Raw genomic sequence first — 22,390 nt, forward strand, 5'->3', positions numbered from 1 at the left:
TAACTTGTAAAATTAAATATTAATTTACAAGATGAACTACTTCCTATTGTATTCAGGAATCTCGTGCTTAGTATTCCTTGGTTTCAGATGGAAATAACCTTTTAAACATTTGTTTCTTCTTTATTTAGTTATTTTATTCTTTCCACAGTTTCTTGGCCAAAAGAAGTGTAAGGGAGGACATAGGATCATTTGATGCCCGTAATATTCCAAAAGAAATACGAGAGAGTGTTGAAGAACTTCTTTCTAAAAACAGAGCATCTTTTGATCCCAAGGTAATTCCTGATTGCACTACATAAAACGAAAACAAGACCAAAGAAAACCAGAAGAAAAAAGACATGATTGCCAGGTTTGGCAGCATAATTTTTAGGATGCACTTAAGTTAGAGAAAAAGTCATGGATTCTGCTTGCAGAATTTGTCAGTATAAACAGATAAAGGTGTAGCAGAGGTTACTCTGTTGCAAACTTCCTCCTAAAGTGGGAATCTGGTTGGTGAGCGAGAGAATCTGGTTGGTGAGCGAGAAGGGATGGAGTATAAAGTCTTTATGGGTTCTTGTACTCAAAGATTTTTCTACTGCTACGAAATAAAACTCAGATCAAGGAAATGTAACTGGCTCCTTTGGCTTCCTTGTAACAGTAAGGGTCTAATAAATCATTCATTCATTTAAAACTTGTTAATTCAGTTTAGCTTCATAGTTGTAAAAATACCCATTGTGGTTTTTTACATGGATTGATGGCCTTCAATATAATCTTAGTAACAATTTAAAAGATTAGCTCATTGGAAGAGTTGGCTTATTAGCGTATTTAAGTTGGTAGCTAGAAAATCTGTTGCAGTTACTTATCCTGTATTTATCTCTTCTACATTATACTTCAAGGACTTTCCTGTAACAACTTTTCTTATACTGAATTTTTCAGAATGCTAAACGAGCCAGTGCTGCAGCTGCTCCATTAGCAGCTTGGGTGAATGCCAACATCCAGTATTCCCATGTCCTAGAACGAATTCAGCCTTTGGAAAAAGAGAAGGCTGGCTTGGAAGCGTAAGTTAGACTCTATTACAAAATCAGTGGTTTCAATTCCAGTGGTGGTGGGTGGAACTGAAGCCACCAAGAAGGAAACTGAGTATGAGGAAAGGCTTCTTTTCTCGAGGTGTAGATGCTGGAGCAAACTGCCAGAGAGGTTGTGGAGTTGTAAATGATCCTCCTTTAGCAGGGTGGTCGGGCTAGATGGTCTCCAGAGGTAATTTCCAACCCCAACCATTCTGTGATTCTGTGATTCAGTGTGAATTGAAGTTTATTAAAAAACAAAGATAAAAGATAACCTCTTCCAGAGGAAATAAAACATACATACTAAGACAGAAGAAGTAAATGTACAGTAGTTTCTTTTTCTTGGATGCTACGCCCTGGATGTTTTTTGTACAATCATGAGTTTACCTGTCTTAGGTAAATACTATCAGGGAGAAATTAGCATTACAGGTATGCTTATAATCTGTTCTCTCAGTGAAACCCATGCTATTTTTGAGAGATACAGTTCCTCTTTTTCAGTCATGCACCAAGCATTATCAGTTACTCCTTAGGATCAGAAAGATAAGACATTGTCCTATGACCATCCATAACCTGTATGGAATCTGTACTGATTGTTTTTCCAGGTTTTAAAATTCTTTATTAGAAAAATTTGTTCTGATCTTTGGGAATGGGGTGGTTGGTTTCCATTTTAAAATCTATGTGATGAGAAGTACTCAAAGCCAGAAAATACACGTGAAAATATATATTTCAGTATAAAACACAGCGGAGAGCATCTTTGAACTATCTCTATGTAAATTACTTTCCTGTTATATTTGCTCTTTTTTTTTTTTTCCTTTGGGTCCATAGTCTTAAAATAAGTGTTACATTTTTATAGTAATCTCAAGAAAACTGAAGGCAGAAAACAGAAGTTAGAGGATCTTCTGAACTCTGTTGGTGAAAAAGTATTGGAACTGAAAGACAAGTAAGTTGGCTTTGTTTATTTCAAGATATAAATAAAAAACATTGATGATTTTACAGTATAGATAATTAATTTTATCTAAGGGAAATGTATCTTCCTGTACTGCAAGATATTTACGTCAGAATTAGTGATGCTTACGCTATCTGTACTCTCAGTGGAGATAAATAGTATCAGATTACAGTTCATCTCCTTGATCAGATTAAATAAATGCTCCTTAAAAGTACCTGCTTCTCACTGCTGACTGTGTTGGTAGCCCTTATTTTAGGCATTGTAGATGTCAAAAGCAGACATTATGTTTATCACCTTCTGAAATCACAGAGGACTTCAATGACTCCTTAGGACTTTGGAAACATTCCTATACAAAACTTCTACTGATCACTGCTTGAAGAGAGGCAATTCTATTTCTTTTAGGGTGACCTACTTTTCTGACAGCTAGTTAGCTATCTCCTTTTTTCTTAGCCTCTCATCAAGTACATGACTCACAGAGGCATAAAAATAGATCTGGTAAACGTTTGATGTTTTTATTATGTACTTAGTACAGGAGATACTTTGTAACCTGACATATATACATAGTGCTAAAAGTCATGTTTTGTTGTCTGAAAAAAAAAAAAAAAAAGAAAAAAGGATAATTCTTGAATTCTTGTGAATCAACTATACAGTGATTTCTTGGGTTAATTAAATGCTATATATTAGAGTTAAATATATTAATTTATATACCATATATTATATATTTATAAAGTAATATATAAATATATTACTTTGAATAGGTGCATTAAATGTATTAATTATTTTGAATTTATAAAGTAATATATAAATATATTACTTTGAATAGGTGGATTAAATGTATTAATTATTTTAAATATTAATCAAATTAATTTGATAATGAACAGTATGAAATAGCACCTAAACCATGCCTGGTTTTTGGGTGTGTTCTTACTTCATGTTAGTCTACAAAATTGACTACTGTGAATTGAACTGGAGTCGTCCATTTGAATTAGTAATATTCTTTTTTAAACTTATAATTTACCAAATTGTTTACCAAATACAAATGTATGGTATGGCATTGAGCCTTTTGTTGCCTGACTAGGGGCAGAACAAAACTACACAATCACTAAAATTGTTTAAGTAGAAGAAGGAATTATTTTCAGATATTGTAGTCTATATTTCAAATCCATTTTTAAATCTCACCTGTGCATCCATCTATATTTCGTTAGCTAAAAGTCTAATAAGCCCATCTGCCAATTAGAAGCAGAAGGTATAAAATAACTCAAACTACTTCAGTTGCATTCTTTAACAGTAAGTGAGGCATTCATTACAAATTCAATCAATTAAACTTCCTTGAAAATAACTGTTTGAAAGTTTAGTCATTTATGATAGCGATTACAGAGAGTATTTGTTTTACAGGTTCCAGAATAGAACAACAGAAGCAGCAAAACTTGAAGCAGAGCTAAGTAAAGCTCAGAATACATTGAAAGCTGCAGAGGTACTGATAAATCAACTCGATAGGGAGCACAAAAGATGGAGCACTCAGGTTAGTGAAAATTTTCATAAGTACATCTTAGAACTGATAATTTGAAAATGCAGATTTTGCACTGCTTAGAGAATGTGAGTTACTGCCACTCTGCATGTCTCTGACTGTGCAACTTTTTGATTTCTCATTAGAAAACAAAGCTTTCCTTTTTTCTGAAATTTCTTTTTACTTCACCGTACTTATAACCTTGCTACCAAATGTGTAAAAATCCCCCAGTATTTAATAGAAAACATACAAAATACTCTGCTGGTTTTCAATCCCAAGAATGTAATGGTTATGATCTCCAACCAATAGTTACAGTATCTCCAACCTGAGATGCAGCCAAAAGGAACAGATTTTAAACAATTACAGTCTTAAAATGTATCACCTTCATGGCATTTGTGTTGTAAATGTGCATATAGGTATACCCAAAATGTTGGGTTGCTTTTCAAGTCTTCACTAAATTCCTTGAAACTTTTCTGCTGCTGAAGTAGGGAAGGTAAGCATATCTTATTTGCTCAAATGACATATTTGAGAGAAACTGACAAGTCTTTGGAGACACAGGTCCTTCTAGAGTCTGAAACAAAAAGGAAAATCTGAAGATACATATAAGCTGAAAATAACTGTCACCTCCAGAAAGCCCTAAGTAACTTTCATAGGAATCATAAGTCACGAGAAGTCTTCATGCAGAGATACATGATTCTGTCTCCACTGATACCAAAAAATTAGACTAAATGCCTGCATTGTGGAGAACCAAAGTTAAGGTGAGATGAATCCTTCTTGTAGGTTGACAACCATACTTGAAAAAAATTGGAAGATTTTCCACTGGAAGTAGCTTTACAGCTTTTCCATCTGCTATAGTAAAGATTGGATATGTTTGAACCCCAGCGTTTAACTGCTTCTAACACTGATTCCTCCCAGTTTTTCATCTTGGTACACTCGAAAATTCAGACTGTCTATTAATGGTGTGCTGTAGACTAAGCTGGCAGACAGATCAATTAGGAACTCATCCCATGATAAAGACCATATAAAGGCTATGTTTGTCTCCCTTTAAAGTAAGGAGGAAGCAATAAAAAGTAGCCTTTATTTTGTGTATCAGCATTTCTTTTTAATGTCAATTTGATTGAAGTAAAAGTGTCAGGACTTTGAAACCAATTATAGCAGTCACATATGATGTTGATACACTGTGTTTTTCTTCAAAATACTGGAACATTTCAAAACAGAGTTGATTTAGTGCCGATAAATTATTTGAAGCTATATGATGAATTTATTTTATCATGTAAGTGTGCAGTGAATAACAGTAAGTATAATGGCTGCACGTAATTTTTATTTTATATTGTATATGTATTGTAAGTTATACTTACAGCCTGACTGTGACTAGGATGACTTATTTCTTATCTTTCTTACTATAATACCATTTATCCATTTGCTTATAAGTTGAAGTGTTCATCAGATTAACAGATTTTTATGAGCTACATTCTCAGAAATATCTGTGCATGCTTTAGCTCAGAGCTGAAAGGAATTTTGTTCCATACTTCCGTGTGTCTTAGCTTGGTATATATATCTGAAATGCAAGGGGAGAAACTGTCTCAACTGTATTACCAATGGCAGGCAAACTTAATTCTGACATTTTAGTAACTGATGAGACGTATTAATGCAGTTTTTGTTTGCAAAACACCTATACATTCTGTACTTCTTTTTTTGAAGGTGTCAGAGATAACAGATGACCTGGCTACGTTGCCTAGAAGAGCTCAGTTAGCAGCTGCATTTATTACTTATCTTTCTGCTGCTCCTGAGGATCAGAGGAAAACCAGCTTGGATGAATGGACCAAATCAGCAGGCCTTGAAAGTAAGTTCGTGCGTGTTTTTGTCAGTGTCTGCATGCAAGTAATTAAGCTTGATTGAGGAAGTGAGAAATGGCAGTGAGTTCTAATGAACAGTCTCAAATTATCTTTGTACTCCCAAATGAGAAGAGACATTTTCTTACTCAATAAATATTTCTACATACTGACAGACAATTTTTAGAATCATTCTATGAAATTATTAAGATTATAAATATTTATAAATAATTGTATCTTTATAGTCCTTGCTTAAAAAGAAAAGTTTACAAAAATGAATGTGTTCACGTTAGCTGTTGTAAATTTGCTAGTGCATTCTGAATGCTTCTGCTTTTTCAGTAATCATTTTTATCTCTGTGTTAGCAAAACTATGAACTATTTCTGTGCCATCAGCTACTTATTAATAATAAGTTCAATAAAAGCAATAAAATAATAGATTAAAGGGAAATCGACAGACTTGCCCTCTATTAATAGACAAAGTCTCTGTTCTGTGTAGACTGGTAAATGCTTTTCAATTGTACAGGCTGTAAATTATGACAGAAACTTACACTTTCATTTGTCAGAGTTCGATTTACGGCGCTTCCTGTGTACAGAAAGTGAGGAGTTAGTTTGGAAAAGTGAAGGTTTGCCTTCAGATGACCTTTCAATAGAGAATGCTCTTGTCATCTTGCAGGTAAATTTTTCTTTTTTGTCTTGTCTTGAAAGAATTTAAATTTTTGCAAATTTCAGTAACATGGCAACTTGAACTATTTCATTTGTGGTTTTTGACATCACAGAGCATCACGCACACAGAGAAAGAAATATTTATGTAACAATGGATATTTTGTCGCAAAAAGAAAAATACTCTTAAAGAAAATACATGTTTTCAGTTTTACTCCTGCTGTTTTATTCCATATCAGTCTATTCAGGCTTAAAGTGTAAGCAGTCATTAACAGCAATACAACCAGTGGAAGATTATGTCTTTTTTATATATATATATATGTATGTATGTATGTATGTATGTATGTATGTTCACTTTGGCATATAATTTCTTTTCCTTTTTTTCTCAGAAAAAGGAAAAGGCTATATGCAGATACTTTTCAAGACTTTTATATGTTTATATATGTTTATATGTGTGTGTATGTATATATACATGTGTGTATGTATATGTATATATGTGTGTATATATATGTCTAATAATACTTGAGAAAAGGAAAATAATTCCGTTTTATCTATATATAGATATAGATAATACATAATATATAATTATGTATGTAATCCTCTGGTCATTTATTAGATCTACTAACAAGTAAATAATTAATAGCGTGAGGAGAATTTGCGTTTACTACATGTGATTTGCTTAGATGATTTATGATTCAAATTAGTTACAGATTTTTCTCCAATTTGGATTTATCTTGCTTTATCATCCTTTTACTAGATCTATATATTATTTTCTCAGTTTTATTAAAAAGCTTTTCAATAAACTGTCTTGTACCATTAAAGCTACTTATATGCTACAATAAAACCTTGTTTTCATCTTTTTCATTAGTTGAATAGATTGAGCTCTTAAAAATCTCACTGTGTGTAAAGAGTTTTTTGAAGCACTCAATCAGGCCAAATAATTTTCCTTGTGTATATCCTTATAAAGCTGGAATTGGACCTGGTGTTTGACCAGTGTGATCTACAGTACAGTTCACAGGCTTTTGTGCTGATCATCTTTTGAAGCTTGAATACTCATCATGTTCCTCTGTCTCTTAAGTTTGAGATCTGTGTAGCTACTCAGTTTGGAACACTGGAACTCAATCTGAAAAAACCCCCAAACTTGGAAATGCTTTTCTATCAGACTAAACCTGAGAATTGTTGAAAACACATGTCAAAACCTTCAGCAAGTTTGCTGATGTGAAACTGGGAGATATGGCTGATACACAAGATGATCTGATGGCTGGAGCACGTCTGCTCTGAGGATAGCTGAGAGAGCTGGGGTTGTACAGCCTGGAAGAGAGAAGGCTCTGGGGACACCTCGCCGTGGCCTTTCAGTACTTCAAAGAGGACGTACAGAAAAGAGGGAGAACAAGCCTTTACAAGGGCAGATAATAAGAGGAGAAGGAAGAGTGGTTGGTTATAAACTAAATAAGGAGAGATTTAGATTAGATGGTGGGAGAGAATTCTTTCCTTAGAGTGTAGTGAGGCAGTGGCACAGGTTGTCTAGAGAAGCTGTGGATGCTCCATCCCTGAAAGTGCTCAGCACCATAGGCAACCTGATCTAGTGAGTAGCATCCCTGCCCTTGGCAGGGTGTTGGAACTAAATGATATTTAAGGGACTTTCCAACCCAAGCCATTCTGCGACTGAGTCTCTGATACACAAGAGGGTAAAGAGGGCTGAGGCCCAGAGAGTCCTTGACAGACTGGAGAAATGGGATGACAGGGACATCATGAAGTTCAGGAAGGGGAATTACACAGTCCTGCGCCTGGCTAGAAACAACTCCACGTACCAACATGTGCTGAGGAGCAACCAGCTGCAAAGCAGATTTGCAGAAAAGGACCTGGTGGTCCTGGTGGACCCCAGGTGATTCATGAGACAGTTACGGGCCCTTGGCAAGGAGAAGGCCAATGGTATCCTGAACAGCTTTAGGCAAAGTAGTGGCAGCAGGTCAAGGGAGAGGGTCCCTCCCCTTCACTCAGCTCTGGTGAATCACCGGAATCCTGGGCCCAGTTGTGTGATCCTCAGAACAGGAGAGACGTGGATGTACTGGGCAGAGTTGAGTGTAGCTTTGTGCCTGCAAAACACTTGTATTCATGATTCTTTCTAAAATGCATTGAGGTCCAAACCCAGAAGTATTGTACCTTTGCCCACCAGAGGAAGAAAAAGGAAAACTAACAACTCTCCTAAGTCCAAAAGCAGTTGGGAATAACAAGGTGTACATTATACTCATTGAATAGAGACTGCTGTTTTTAAGAGAAGGTGAACAACTGCCCAACTTCAGCAGGACAGACATCTGAGAATTTTGGATTTGGGTGCTCTCTTTTTTTTTTTTTTTTTTTAAGAAGAGAGAAAATGAAAGACATAAATTTCCTAGTCTGTTATTGTTTCTTTAAATGCTTTGTTAATTGAAAATTATTTTAAATATATATATTCTATTGGTTTGGGGAAATAAAAGAATTCCAATTTTATTCTTAAAACAGATTTTAATAAATCTATTTGTATTTTTCTTTCTCTAGAGTAAGGTTTGTCCATTTTTGATAGACCCTTCTTTCCGGGCTACTGAATGGTTGAAGACACATTTGAAGGAATCCCGTTTGGAAGTTATTAACCAACAGGTGCAATATTTACTCTTGGTCTTTTCTGTTTGAGCTTTCTCTTTTCCAGATTTTACAAAGTAGTTTTTAAACGTGTGTGATAGCAATCACCAAATATTATATTCTGTGAAGCGCACAATTCCTCACAGAGTTCTAGGTTATTTAAAATTGGAGGCTCAACATCTGGTATTACTTCTCCAAGTTTTCCCCTTTGTGCTACTGTCTCCAAGAACGTAATATTCCCTGCTGAGAGGAAGATAGGAAAGACTTTCAAATAGAGATGTCTTCTGTATACTTCGTTGCAGTTCACTGCATTTCAGGAGTATATATGCACTTAAATCTCTATGATTGTTGCATTGCATTATATACATTGGAAAGAGTAAATTTGATTTCAGTTTGAGATGGGAGTACCTGAAATTCCTTGTGTACCTGTAACTGTTTACCTGAGTAGTGAGGTGCGGCTCACTTGCACCCACACAGACAGGCATCTGGTGCTATTGAGAAGTCCCTTATTGAACCCTACTGGGCCTCAAAATATTGCTTCAACAGCATGTAGGTATTCCACAGATCCTTGCTGGCTCTGTCAAACCCTTGTAGATACACTCTGATGGTAGTAGGTAGCATATCTTTGGGTAACTGATTGTTTGTCCTGCAGCTGATTGGCCTGATTACCTCTTAGCTTCTGTTGTCTATATTGTCCAGGATCTCTACTGACTGGTGGGATCATAAGCAGCACATGCATGTTTAAACACCTGTCTGCAACAAAAGACTGCATATACATCTCTTAGTAATGTGAATCCTGTGCTTGGTTCAGTTTTGAGACATGGCTACATATTAAAATTTCATATGTGAGACCTGGCCAGGAATTCCAGGTGCACCTGGCAGACATGACAGTGAACTCACTCTCTTCTGATGCAGCACTTGAAGATCTAGGCCTTTTAAATAGGTTTTCTTGATCAGTAGATCAAGTTTATTTAAACTAAACATGTGTGGCCAAACCCTGAAATACCATATGCCTCTGTTTGGATTTTTCATCTACACTACTGATTTTTAGATTTGGACTATTTGGTGTAGTGCCTTCCTACTGATTCTGAAGTGTCTGCATTTTTCAAAAAAGCATGAATCAAAGGAATGTATTTCTATTTATCCAGGACACCAACTTCCTAACTGCTCTTGAGCTGGCAGTGAGATTTGGGAAGACACTTATTATACAGGAAATGGATGGAGTGGAACCCGTACTTTACCCATTGCTAAGAAAAGATCTTATTGCTCAAGGTAAGTCACCAAGATCTTTGCAACTGCTTACTCAAAACCTTTGTAGTTTAGAGCTATTTATATAAAACTTGATTTTTCTGAAAATGCAAATACTGTTGGGTTTTTTCCTCTGTAGTACTAACCGGCTACTAACACTTCCGTACATGAAATATGTTGGAGACATGTTCTTACTTAGTAAGTGGAAAAATATTGAAAAGTATTAATTTTTAAAAATTGAAAGTTAAAAAAATGCGGTTTTATAGACACTTAAAAATTTAAATTTTAAGTTAATTCCTAGTGATATTTCACACACATGGTTTTAATTGGATACTTGGGCCTTAAATAAACCAGAAGTTACACGACTGTTGGTGCAGTTAGAAATCAGAGGCTTAGAATGTTGGTGTTCCTGCTTCTCTTGCATTTCTCTGAACCTAGAAATGACATACAGGTCTGTTCCTGATCTGCCCTTGGAATGGGAGGGGTCATAGAAATCAGCAACATGGTAGAATTTTGGGAAAGGAATCCTTTAACCAATGCAAGAAAAGCAATAAAACACAATGCTTAGGTTTTGCAATATAATATCTCTATTTTGGACAGATAATGTGTTCTACCTAACTGTTTGGATTACTGCTTTGGACTTAGTTGCTTTTATTTATTTATTTATTTATTTTAATATGGAAAATTGTGTTAAAATTAGCAAAAATAAATTGTAATTATGCAAGTATCTCTGCATTAATTTTGTTGAATTATATTACATATTTTGAAATTGTATCAGGAGAACTTGGTGAATTAAAAAATACAGCAATGTGTGTTTTAAGTACTTTCTAAATTACAGTAACTAACATAAATTTGCATTATCCTTTGTAATGGTATTTCTGTCTCAAGTGGTAATTCCTTAGCATGTACCCTGACTTATGCATGTAATTTAATACATGAACTTTGGGTACTGAAAATAGTTCAAGAATTTTTTTGCTGTCATTTCATCTACTGTTGAGGTCTAATAATGGGTGAGGTATCAGTAATTCTTAAAATGTAACTACATGCTAAAAATAAATGCAAATACCATAGGATTCATATATACATTTATCACCAATGTAACAAAGGAAAATAAAGTGTTATTTTAAATCAGTCTTTCATTACAAATGCTCTTGATTTTTATTCTCATTAAAGGAATGGCACCAATGTGGTGATTTCAGGGATCTGTGGAGTGTTAGGGTAGAACACAGTAACAATTTTTTTTTGCCCCTCTAGCTTTTGCTGAATTTTGGAGAGCTGTTGAGGTACAGTATGAAAGATGACTCTGTCTGCAGAACTGCAGAAAAGAGAAAGCAGATTAAATTCAAATATACTAGTTTGTTCAGGAAAATTACTCATAACACTAGGGACATCCTCTTTAGCTTTTTAATGAGCTAAGTTAATGCCAGGTCTGTGCGGGTCCAAACTAAAGAGCTGTTATTGGAAAAGAAGGAACAGGTCACTGTTTGAATCTTTCCCATCATTTCATAAGCAAGCATGTGCTCCTTTTTTTGTCAAAATGTGGGTGTGGGGAGATGTCTGCATTATTTTACTCGTGATGACTGTACATCTCTTCATTACTCGGAATGAAATGTTAAGAAAAAATATGAACATATATAGTGCAGTAAATTCGTCTTTGTACAGCTTCCATTTTCTGTTTGACATTTTTACAACACAGTCCTAAACTTTTTTCTGATCTTTGGCATAGAAGTAAAATTGGTGTGTGATTTTTATCTCTACCAGTGTTTTAGCAAGAGATTTATATTTTTGATCTGCCAGTGCTAAAAATAGAGAAGTGCCTAACTATGCCATCTTGGAAAGTTTTCCAGAATGAAAATTTTTACTTTTCATCTTGTAATTCTGTTCCTACTTGTTTTTCAGTATCAGGAGACATAATCTTTCTCTAATCATGTCATTGTCTGAGTCTATTATTTTCTCACCCTTCTAGAATGGAAACCTATTACAGAAGAGGGATGGTGGGGCCTGTACATGCAGTTTTATTCTGTAGCAGGCATATTGAGAAATATAAGGAGTATAAACAGACTGAAACCATGACATCAGTTATTTAATAAAGCACTTGTTTCTTTTGTAATATTTAAATATATAATAATACAAATCTATAGAATATTTCTTGATGGAATATTTTTCTTTCATTCTACTGTCTAGATATTCCATCATTTTTGGTTTCATTGACTTTCTCTATAACAGTTTTCATAGAAAATAGTATCTTAATAGAATTATGATTATACAGCAACATCAACATTCTACAAATAAATATAACAGATCCAGAGATGAAATCTAATGAGTTTGGATGAGGAAATATTGAACCATCTTAGTTAGCCATAATATAATTATGGCCAGTGTAGAGTGGTAGACCAATGTTTAAAGGTAAAGGAATATATTTGAGTCCTGACAAAATTCTTACACATATGGGAGTCGTCTTCTGTGGTGTTTTGTCTCCAGTTCATGGTCTGAAGATTTCAAAAAGTTGTTAGTATTACTTTTACCTCAAGTGCATTTTTTGTCCTTTATGCTTTGTGTTCTGGGTATTTACAGGATATTAAGGGTATTAACGACAATTAAACTACTCAGCTGTATTAAATATTCTTACTACGTCGTTTGCTTTGTTATTGCTGTTATTACTTTTCTCTAACAATTGTCTCTAACAATGCAGGTTAAGATGTGAATTTTTTTTTTTTTTCCAATCAATTTATAAACACATGTTGTAAAATATATTTAGATCCATTGGTCATTAAGTATTACACAAACACCATTGTTTTCAGATAATTTTAGAATGTGCCAATCAGAGTGAGTGTAACATCTGGTTGTTATTTTCAGGACCCCGTTACGCCGTACAAATAGGTGAAAAAATGATAGATTATAATGAAGAGTTCCGTCTTTTTCTATCAACAAGGAACCCAAATCCCTTCATTCCACCTGATGCTTCTTCTATTGTTACAGAAGTAAACTTTACCACAACAGCAAGTGGCTTAAGAGGACAGGTAGGCATGTAGAATAAAACCAGTGTATGTACAGTGAACACGCATAGCTGCATCCAGTATCTGGAATAAGCCCTATGGTGCAGTTTGCGTTAGTGGTTATGGAGGTATTTTCAAGCTCACAAATGTAAATAGTAATTTTTTTATGCACTTTGGAACCAAGGACTGAGTGCAGTAGAGAAAATGAAATTGTTCTCATTGACTTCAGTTGCAACAGATTAATTGCTAAGCCTTTGCTTTCTGTTCAAGATGCATTTATGGTACCATGGAAACATTTCTGTTACAGCTCTCCAGTGTCCTACTTAGAGGTAATGCTGGTGTCATCAAGATATTTTGTGTACAGAAAAAATGTAGTGAAACCAAAATACTGTGTATTTTATCTCCTTTAAAATGCTAGTAGCTTTTGAGGTTTTCTCTCAGGAATCAAAGTCTAGGAATCAAAATGTAACATACAAATGGAAGAAAAAAAAGAAGCGAGATCAGTTAAGGGAAGAAAATCCCTTTCTTTCTTGGTATGAAACAAGTCTTTTTATATAAACAAGAGGCTTAGAATGGGATGTAGATCAGACGTTGATAAGTAAGATATAATTCAAAATGTGAAGCATAGATAACCATATGGATTTTCTCCTTCCTCTGGAGATGTGGAATTGTCATCATGCAATTGTATCCATGAAAACTGACCCCTCTTGTAGTGGAAATATAGGAAAAAAACCCAACTTTGGTTTTGTTTTCTCTCTTTGTTATTAGCTTTTGGCTTTAACAATTCAGCATGAAAAGCCTGATTTGGAGGAGCAGAAGACAAAGCTGTTACAACAAGAAGAAGATAAGAAGATACAGTTAGCTAAACTTGAGGATTCTCTTTTGGAGGTAAAACAAATTTACCTCTTTAATATCTGTTATATCACTATGATGATAATTACATTGTTGTATGTTTGAATGAAGATTCTGGAAGTGTGGAATAATGAGATGTCAGGATTTTTGATTAATAAAAGTAAAGGCATAATTTGCCAGGACCTATTGGAAGAGTAGAGTAGATAAGAAAATACATCTGTTATGAAACTGTATTTCAAAACATTAGGCACTTTCATAGTTAAATTTATGGATTTGGTGAGCTAGATTTAGGCTGATTTAGGTTGATTGGAAATTTAATTAATTTTACCATACCATGAAGAGAAAACTTTATTAAAAATTATACTATTTCATTTTGAAATGATGAGTTTTAAAAAAAGCTAGACTTGTAAGCCTGTGAATCATGTCAAATGACTCTTTCTCAAATTGAGAACTGATCCTGTGTTGTGAATAAAATGAAAAAAACTCCCACTACAAATAGAAAGATTGCTGAGAGAGACATTTAAAATTTTAAATCTCCACAATTGTTTCCTATTACAGTTAACATTCCCTGACTTGTGTTTAAAATTAATGTTCTCAATTTTCAGTTCATCTTTTTTTTTTATTGGAAGTGACTTCTGACTTATGGTCAGGAACAGCTGTTCACCTCTAAAAAAAAGGTAGCTTCCAAGAAAGGACTGCTTTATTTTTTGTTTGTGTCTTGCCATGGATTTCACATGAATTGTACTTCATGCTTGTAAGAATGGATCCTCGAATCCTGTCTTTCTGAAAGATGCAGAGATGCAGGGAGATTGACCTGGTGCCTTAAATTCCTCAGTCTGTAGCTAAATCACAGAACTTTGCAGTATTGACTGCAAGGGATTAGCATAAAGTAATAGTTTTTGCAGATTAGACTGGCCATTTATTACACTGGAAAATGAATTTATTAATGCCTGAGTACAGGGAGTTGTTACATGTAGCCAACTGCAGGTTAAATGGGAAGTTAAACACGAGAAAGAAATACCCTAAGCTGTATTTACCATGGAGACTTTATTGCCCAAGACTGTGATCATAGAAATCTTTCTCAAAAGCCTGCTGATAACCTATGTTTCAGAATCTGGCAGTCTGGATTTTTGAAGTACGTTCTTGACCTGTATTTTCCATACTTCTTTAAAAATGGTCTCAGTTTTTGGAGTAACCACCGGTTTTCTGGAACTCTTGAGATGCATTCAGTGATTCAGAAATACGTATGGATCAGAGAGATAACTTCCAAAATGGTTACTTTACAGGATTTTTTTGCATGTAACATAGATTGCTTTCTTTTTTTTAGACACTTGCCACATCGCAAGGGAATATACTTGAAAATAAGGATCTGATTGAATCTTTGAATCAAACTAAAGCAAGCAGTGCACTCATCCAAGAGTCACTGGCTGAATCTTTCAGACTTCAGAGTTTCCTTGATAAGGTAGAAGAATATTTTAATCTATAAAGTACTGTTTTTCTCCTGCTAAAAATATTCATCTTTTATCTAGAGAAGATACATACGTCCATGGGGTTATAGGATGAGTAACTTATTAAATTAGTTCTTTTTGAGAAAATTATATTGGGGCTATGCAAGTACATGCGGTATTTTCAGTAATTAAAATGCTTTGTTTTGTATATGCTGAACAGTTACACAATTTAAAGTCTACCAGTTTGAATTAAAAAAATTTTGGCAAGTAATGGGTTTTTACTTTATTTTTGCCATCCACCATTGCAAACATTATAGTTCATATGGATGTTTTTGCTTAATATGCCCCTTGCTGTTGGAAAAGTTTAGATCATTGGTGATGCTATTCATCTGACATCCTCTTTTTGTGACAGATGACAGAGTTTTCTTCTTTGTTCAATTTGTTTAGTTTAAAATTTCCCACTGAATTTTGGGATGTGTTCTGTCGTGGGAAAAGATCTTAGTGCCCTGGGGTTTAATTCCCAACATGTTCTTCGTAATTTATAAAGGATTTTTTGCTGAAACGGTTTTCTTTTAATTTTGAAATCTCAATACAGTGTTGAAGTGTGGAGTGGTGATCCCTCAATTTGAAAGCTTGGAAAGGATTCTAAGGTTTTCTAAAGCACTGGGAGTCATAGGAATGTTTTCTCGGTGGGATGAGTAAATGTTTATGCAGTAATCAGTAGGTGGCAGTAACGCACCTGGGTTTTCTATGTGTGTGTTGTTTTTCTCCACAGGAGAGGGATGCCTATCTCCCTTTGGCTGAGAGTGCTAGCAAAATGTACTTCATTATCTCTGACTTGTCCAAAATTAATAATATGTACCGCTTTAGTTTGGCGGCGTTCCTGCGGCTTTTCCAAAGGGCTCTGCAAAGCGAGCAGGTATTTGCTCTTCTCCTGGAGCTGCTAATGCTGCAGAAGAATCCATCTGCTTTGATCCTTAGAATTTATTAGTCACTCTGGAATTTTTTAAAAAAGCTTAGAATAACTGATCGTGAAATGTATAATAAGTGATGCTGACCTGTTGTGCTTTAAGTGCTCAGAATACAGGCGGATGGACTACTAAATTATCTTATGTTGTATATAAATCACAGAATTTCTCTACCATCTGAAAACAAAGTAACTCCTTGTGATTTCAGGCTTGTTCTTTGTCTATGGTGAATTAGGAAAACAAAGGCTAATTATAACTTTACTGTAGGCTTTATTTAAATAAATTAATGATTTAAAATGCTGATAAAGCTAATTTTATCAACAAGGGGTAGAATAAGAAAATACCTATATTTCTACATGATTCATTTACCTGAAGGAAGGTCATAAATTTATCTACTTTTTTATAGTTTGTAAGCCTGCAGCCCTGTCCTTTTAAAAATGTAATTTTTATTCTTCTGTGTTCTTAGGCCAGTAAATTCTTATTAAAGCAAAGAATAGATTTATCCCTTGTCACCTCACACTAAGTACCCACACTGAGTAATAGTGCATTTTCTTTTTATTAAGTATCTCCAAAATTCTTCGTATTTCTCTTCGTTTCTACTTTAGAAAGTCCTTCACCAACCTTTCATCATGTTTCCTTTGGATTCCCCTTTATTCTGGCATCTGTGATTACAACTCTCAACTCTCCTTCCGCTCCAGTCATTACTAAGAACACAGTTCTGACTATGTGAACTGGCCCTCTTTGAAGTTCTTATTGCTTCTTTTCCACAACATATGTTTTAACTTCTTATTCTTACTCTCACACTCCTTCATATTTTTTTTTTCCTCCCTATAATGTCACCTATTTAAAGCTCAGCTTCTGGTTTTGCCTTTGTTGCTTGCTTTCTTTTTTCCTTCTTTATCCAATTCTTCATGCCAAGTGATCTATTAGACATGGGAAAGTTATTAGGCAAATCAACTGCCCAACTGTCCTCCTTAAACTCATCTCTTCAAATTCCAGCATGATGGAAAGGAGCTCATACTACCTGTAACACGCTTCCTACTCTCCAGTCCCTTTCTTCTTCTGTTATGTTTTTCAAATTTTTTTTCCTGTTAGAATTAGTCTTTCTATCTATGAGTTTTGAAGGACAGTGTACACTTACTATTTTCTACAATGTTCATTTCATTTGGGCCACATTTGACCAGAAATTTAATAATCAACTTATAATTGTTTAGTAGTATTAAATACAGTAATTCAATGAATAAGCAGTTTTTTATCAAGTGAAAACTATGAGATTTCAAAGATATTAATGTTAGAAGAAAATGTACTCTTATTCTCAATGTATTTCACCTTATACACAAAGTTATATCATGTTCATAGTCAAAATCTTCAATGTCAAAATATTTATTTCTTAATACTTCAGCATGAATTTCCCATGTAATCATTGATAGAGGTAGACAAATTTAATATCTTTTTAGAACTAGTGTCAAATAGAGTCCAGTTAATTTGTTTCATTTTGCTCAAATTTACAAAGTACATGAAAAGTTTTTTGACTTCCACAGGAATTTTTGAAATCAAAAATTTCTTTTTTAGGATTCAAGTAATACTGAGGAGAGAATCAAGTTGCTTATTAGCTCATTGAAACATACAGTGTATGAATACGTTTGTCGTTGTTTGTTTAAGGTAAGATTGTATTTTTTCTGGCTTTTATACAGTGCACTGGGTTTGAAAATATTCTTTCAGCAGCCGACACTTGATCTACTTCAAATAAGCAGTATTGTGTAATAGATGGAACACATTACACTACCAATAATTAACATGCTAAATGCTGAATTAAAATCAGGATATGAACAAATTAGTATTGCTGATGCACATTTCTCCACAGAGCTCTACCTCTCTGCCTTGTTCTGGCTTCAGAGTGAGTCATGGGCTTTGCAGTCTTCTGAACACTCACTTTGCATTCACTCTTATTTCTTGCATTCTGAAATATAAGGTTTCATTTGATTATTTGGGAAGTTTTTTCTGTTTGTTTTTTGTTTTGTTTTGTTTTGTTTTGGTTTGGTTTGGTTTGGTTTGGTTTGGTTTTTTTTTAAAGAAAATAGAAGTGAGTTTGTTAGGTTGATGTTTGGACTTGGTTATCTTAAAGTTCTCTTCCAACCTAGATGATTCTGTGTTTCTATAAGTCCTACAGTATGATATTCTCCTTCTTCCTTTCACAGCCTGTCCCAAATGTCTACCTGCTACCTTGTTTGTTTTCTGTCTGCTCCTTGTTCTTCCTCCAGAAAATGTTCGTAGTGTTTTTTTTTTCTTTATTTCAATCAGGTGTCTTTTCACTTCTTATTTTCTTACTGGAAACATAGGGAAGCTATGCCTTTCCTTTTCACTTCTAATTTTTACTTTCATAGGAAACTGCTATACCAAGAGGTGTTTGTCTCAAAGTACCAGGCTGAAGGAAGCATAGTAGATCTGCATGTATGATTTGAGCAGTACAAATCACACAAGTCTGTAGTTTGATCTATGAGAATGGAGAGATCTTGAAAATTTTACACCACCTCCTACCCCTGTCCCCCAATCTAGCAATGCTGTATTGAGGATACAGGGGTAGCAGTTCTTTCTAAGGAGTTTTGTTTATCAAAGTCCAAGTGGATTCTCATGAAATACTCTCATAATAATTAATGTTTGTCTTTGAAGTCATGAGTATGTGAAGCCTTCCATGAAGTCATTACATCTTGTGACTATGGAAGGCAGCAATTTTTATATAAAAGAAAAGAGTACAGAGTTCAAATGAAAGGCAGAGAAGAGATTTCTAGTAGGAAAGATTTTAATTGTGGTTAGACTGGAGTTTAGAAAATACTGAAAATATGTTAACTGTGCAGCTTCAAACTAGTGGTCCCTCCAGTTTACTATTGCATTCTAATAATGGAGAGAACAAATAAACTCTTCACACCATCAGTAGTTCACTGCTAATTCTTCCTTTTATCCATGAAAGTTTTTAAAGACTGCTGTGACACTGAGGCTTTACTAATGTCTTCATAAATGGTGTAGCTGATACAAGTTCTTACCCTTTGGAACATGATAGAATTAAGAAGAATGATCTTGTCTGTCTATGGTTATTATTTATGTGTACATAGGCTTCATGAATGCTGTTAAATGAAGTGATGCCGAGAAGTTTACCTGAACACTTGAACTGGCCCACCTTTCCTCTTTAATTTGTCAAAGCAGATTGGTCTGGGCCACTTAGCGTTCTTCCAAACAATTCTCATTCAAATTTCAGGTACTAGATCATCCAGGGAGCATCCTGATACGCAGTTGTGATATGGATTTGCTTGCAGACTTTGTCTGAGAAGATGAAAAAGTTAAATGGTATAGTTTGTTCTCAATGGCATGTGGTGTTCATGTTTATCAATAAAATGAGAACTTGATGCTAATTCCTAGTAGGGGCCTCTTTGCCCTCCACTCCACAGCCCGCTTTGAGTTTTTGTCTCTAGCTTGCAAAAGTATGTAGCAATTTTGCATTAGGATATATGGTGGTTTTTTAAAGAAATGTTGCTTATGGAAAAGAACCAGAAATATGCCTTTTCCTGAGTATAGAAATAACATTTTTATTGCTTTATTTCAGGCTGATCAGCTAATGTTTGCTCTACATTTTGTACGAGGAATGCACCCTGAACTTTTTCAAGAGAATGTAAGTGCTAACGAGGAAAATCCCCAAGTATTTTACTCAAACTTCATATGAAGAGTAAATAAGTAGATAAAAAGTTTTTGTCACTAAGTGTAGGACTTAGTTGAAGTTAACTGTAGTGTGGTCAGATTAATCTTATAAAAGCTGCCTGCAGTGAAACAGTATGCATAATTGACTTAATGCAATTGCTTAAACGTGGCTCATTATCCTGAGTCAAGACACATTTAATTATCTTAAGTACCTCCACAGAATGGAGGGACAAAACTATGGTTTTCTGTACTAGAAGCTGGAGAGCAGAAGGGACATCAAATAATAGTAGATGTCATTTTAATAGAGGAAAGTCCATTATAGACATAAAGGTAAAAATCAGATAATACATTTGAAGGAAGTAATGGAACTTGATTATATGAAAGATGTGAGCTTAAGGTACAAGGTTCAAAAAAAGTTGGTTGGAACCTTCCAGTGAAGGAGTAGTTTCATTGTAGACATATGGATTGACAAAGTAAAATCCTGGTCTTTCAGCAATGATGTGCCCTCATAAAAATAGCTCATCTTGTTAGGAGAAGAATATTCTGGCTGCTCTTCTTTATCCAAAGTTCCCTAAATTATATTTATTATTTTAATATTTATTTTATTCTGAAAATACCTTGCTTTGCCTTTCTCGAGTTTCTGAAGTCCTGAAGGCAGCAACCTGCAAACAGTCTGTCTAAATTTATTCCTGGCTTCTTAAGTGTTTGTAAAGTACAGCCCTATGTGTTGGTTTCTGTTGTTCAGCATGCATTTCCATCAGCTATTAGAGCTCTTAGATGGCTTAATCTAGGTTATATATAATGCATAATCTTACATATCTAAATACTCAAGAGAGAAAACAGGCAAACAATATAAATAAATTTTTTACTTCTTTTAAAGGTAGAAGTTATTTTAATTATATTGTTAAGAGAAGAGTGCTTGTACAAAATATTTAGTAAAGACAAGCTGAAGTTGTTATTCTTTCAGAATGATTTCTTCTAAAGCTTTTAATGTGATGAGAATAGCAGTAGCTTAATATGCTGGTAGAGGATTTAGTATTCTGAGTCCCTGTCCCAAATGAATTGAACCTTCTGCACTTAAATATTTTTTTGCATAGCGGTATAAAATTTATAGTGCAACTTCAACAATATATTATAGAATGCCTTGGTTCTTAGTAGGGACATTCCCTTTCTGAATCAATATGTATAGATTTTTCTGAGGTAGTTTTACATTCTCTAAATATTGTACTTCTTTTCTTCATAACAGTATTGCACAAACAAAAAAATACTACATGCATTTTTGTGTGTACAGGCATTTTCTGTGTAACTGGGAGATGAGCATCAGTTTGTAACTGAAAGAGGGAGTTTGTTCAAGGCTCAGTGAGACTGATGGGTGCCAAAAACTATGCTGAGGTTTCTGTCAACAGTATTACTCTTAGCCAATTGACTTTTTAAATTTCTAATTTCAGTACCTATGAAGAAATTTTGGTCTGTTTCTTGTCACCTCCAAATACAGGTTTATGTAATTTCTAGTGGTTTTAAATACTTGTCTAATCTGCCTTAAAACGATTTAAAATTTGTCTTCCTAGATACATATACAAAGTCTAAAAGTTTTAATCACACATAAGTTCAATCATGCTTTCTACAGTTACCTGTTCTGTGTGGGCTGCTGATGCCCCACGAGGCAGGATGTGTGTCCTTGCCAGCCACACTTGTTGCTTCCTGATAGTCTGTGGATGGGCAGTCTGGGTAGGAACTGTGGGTGCTGAGAAAGTGTAGAACTTCCCCTTTGCTTCTTTTTCTTGTAAAGCACTGCAGCCACTTAGCTTGGGTTCTGTAAAAGGAATTACCTGTTGGTAGCATCACCTAGCGTTTAAAAAATGTCTTGGAACTCTTTTAGAATCTAGGATTTAATTTGTTTATCTTCCTGCTTGTCTTGGTTTTGAAAAGACAGGTGTCTGCTAAGGAGAGGCAGGCCTCTCTAGGAAATGAGGAATTTGAATCCTTCCCTCCGTGTTATTATAATTTGGAAGATTAAAAATAAAACTTTTCAGTCAGAGCTATGGGGAAAAGGAATAACAGTCCTTTACTAGTAAATATAACAGGACAGACAAACAACAACAGCAATTATAACAATAGCAGAACAGAACCAAGAACCCCGAGGGCACACGGTGGAAGCTCCGGCGCTGATGGCTGGAAGCCGGGCGCGGCGGACTGTCCTCCGCAGGCACGGGGTGTCCTCGGCAGGCAGAGGTGGCAGTGCCGGAGAAGCCGCAGTGGCGGGACCCGGTCTCACCCAAAATCCAGCAGGACAGCGAAGAAAACTCCGAATTCCTGGGTGCTCCAACAGATGGTAGAATTCCCAGGACCAGACTCCTTCGTTAACTGTGGACTCCAGCAGCCAGCCGTGGCCCGATCGATGCTCCCCCCGGAAGAAGAAGAGAGCCACGAGACCCCTCCACCCTCAGCTCTCTCCAGGAGCTTTTTTCCCTCCCCCAAAACTAAGTTATCAGTTCTTTTGTCCACGTTAAGCACTCAGCACTTAGTCTCCTAGCAACTTGGGAGGGGGAAAAAATTCTACAGGAGACTTAAACCTCAACACTGC

General features: G+C 35.1%; 1 protein-coding gene across 1 annotated transcript in view; it reads left to right on the top strand.

Annotated features, from left to right (window-relative positions):
• DYNC2H1 (dynein cytoplasmic 2 heavy chain 1) overlaps window positions 1–22,390 on the top strand; it is a 147,817-nt gene that overhangs the window by 52,755 nt on the left and 72,672 nt on the right. The window contains exons 58-71 of the mRNA XM_040056035.2: window positions 149–272; window positions 913–1,034; window positions 1,894–1,980; window positions 3,382–3,508; window positions 5,195–5,336; window positions 5,889–5,998; window positions 8,524–8,622; window positions 9,753–9,876; window positions 12,709–12,872; window positions 13,617–13,736; window positions 15,028–15,162; window positions 15,924–16,067; window positions 17,689–17,778; window positions 19,715–19,780. Coding sequence (XP_039911969.1) covers window positions 149–272; window positions 913–1,034; window positions 1,894–1,980; window positions 3,382–3,508; window positions 5,195–5,336; window positions 5,889–5,998; window positions 8,524–8,622; window positions 9,753–9,876; window positions 12,709–12,872; window positions 13,617–13,736; window positions 15,028–15,162; window positions 15,924–16,067; window positions 17,689–17,778; window positions 19,715–19,780 — 1,654 coding nt within the window. The remainder of the gene's footprint in view (window positions 1–148; window positions 273–912; window positions 1,035–1,893; window positions 1,981–3,381; window positions 3,509–5,194; window positions 5,337–5,888; window positions 5,999–8,523; window positions 8,623–9,752; window positions 9,877–12,708; window positions 12,873–13,616; window positions 13,737–15,027; window positions 15,163–15,923; window positions 16,068–17,688; window positions 17,779–19,714; window positions 19,781–22,390) is intronic.

The sequence above is a fragment of the Hirundo rustica genome, chromosome 2 (genome assembly GCF_015227805.2).
Source record: "Hirundo rustica isolate bHirRus1 chromosome 2, bHirRus1.pri.v3, whole genome shotgun sequence".
NCBI lineage: Eukaryota > Metazoa > Chordata > Aves > Passeriformes > Hirundinidae > Hirundo > Hirundo rustica.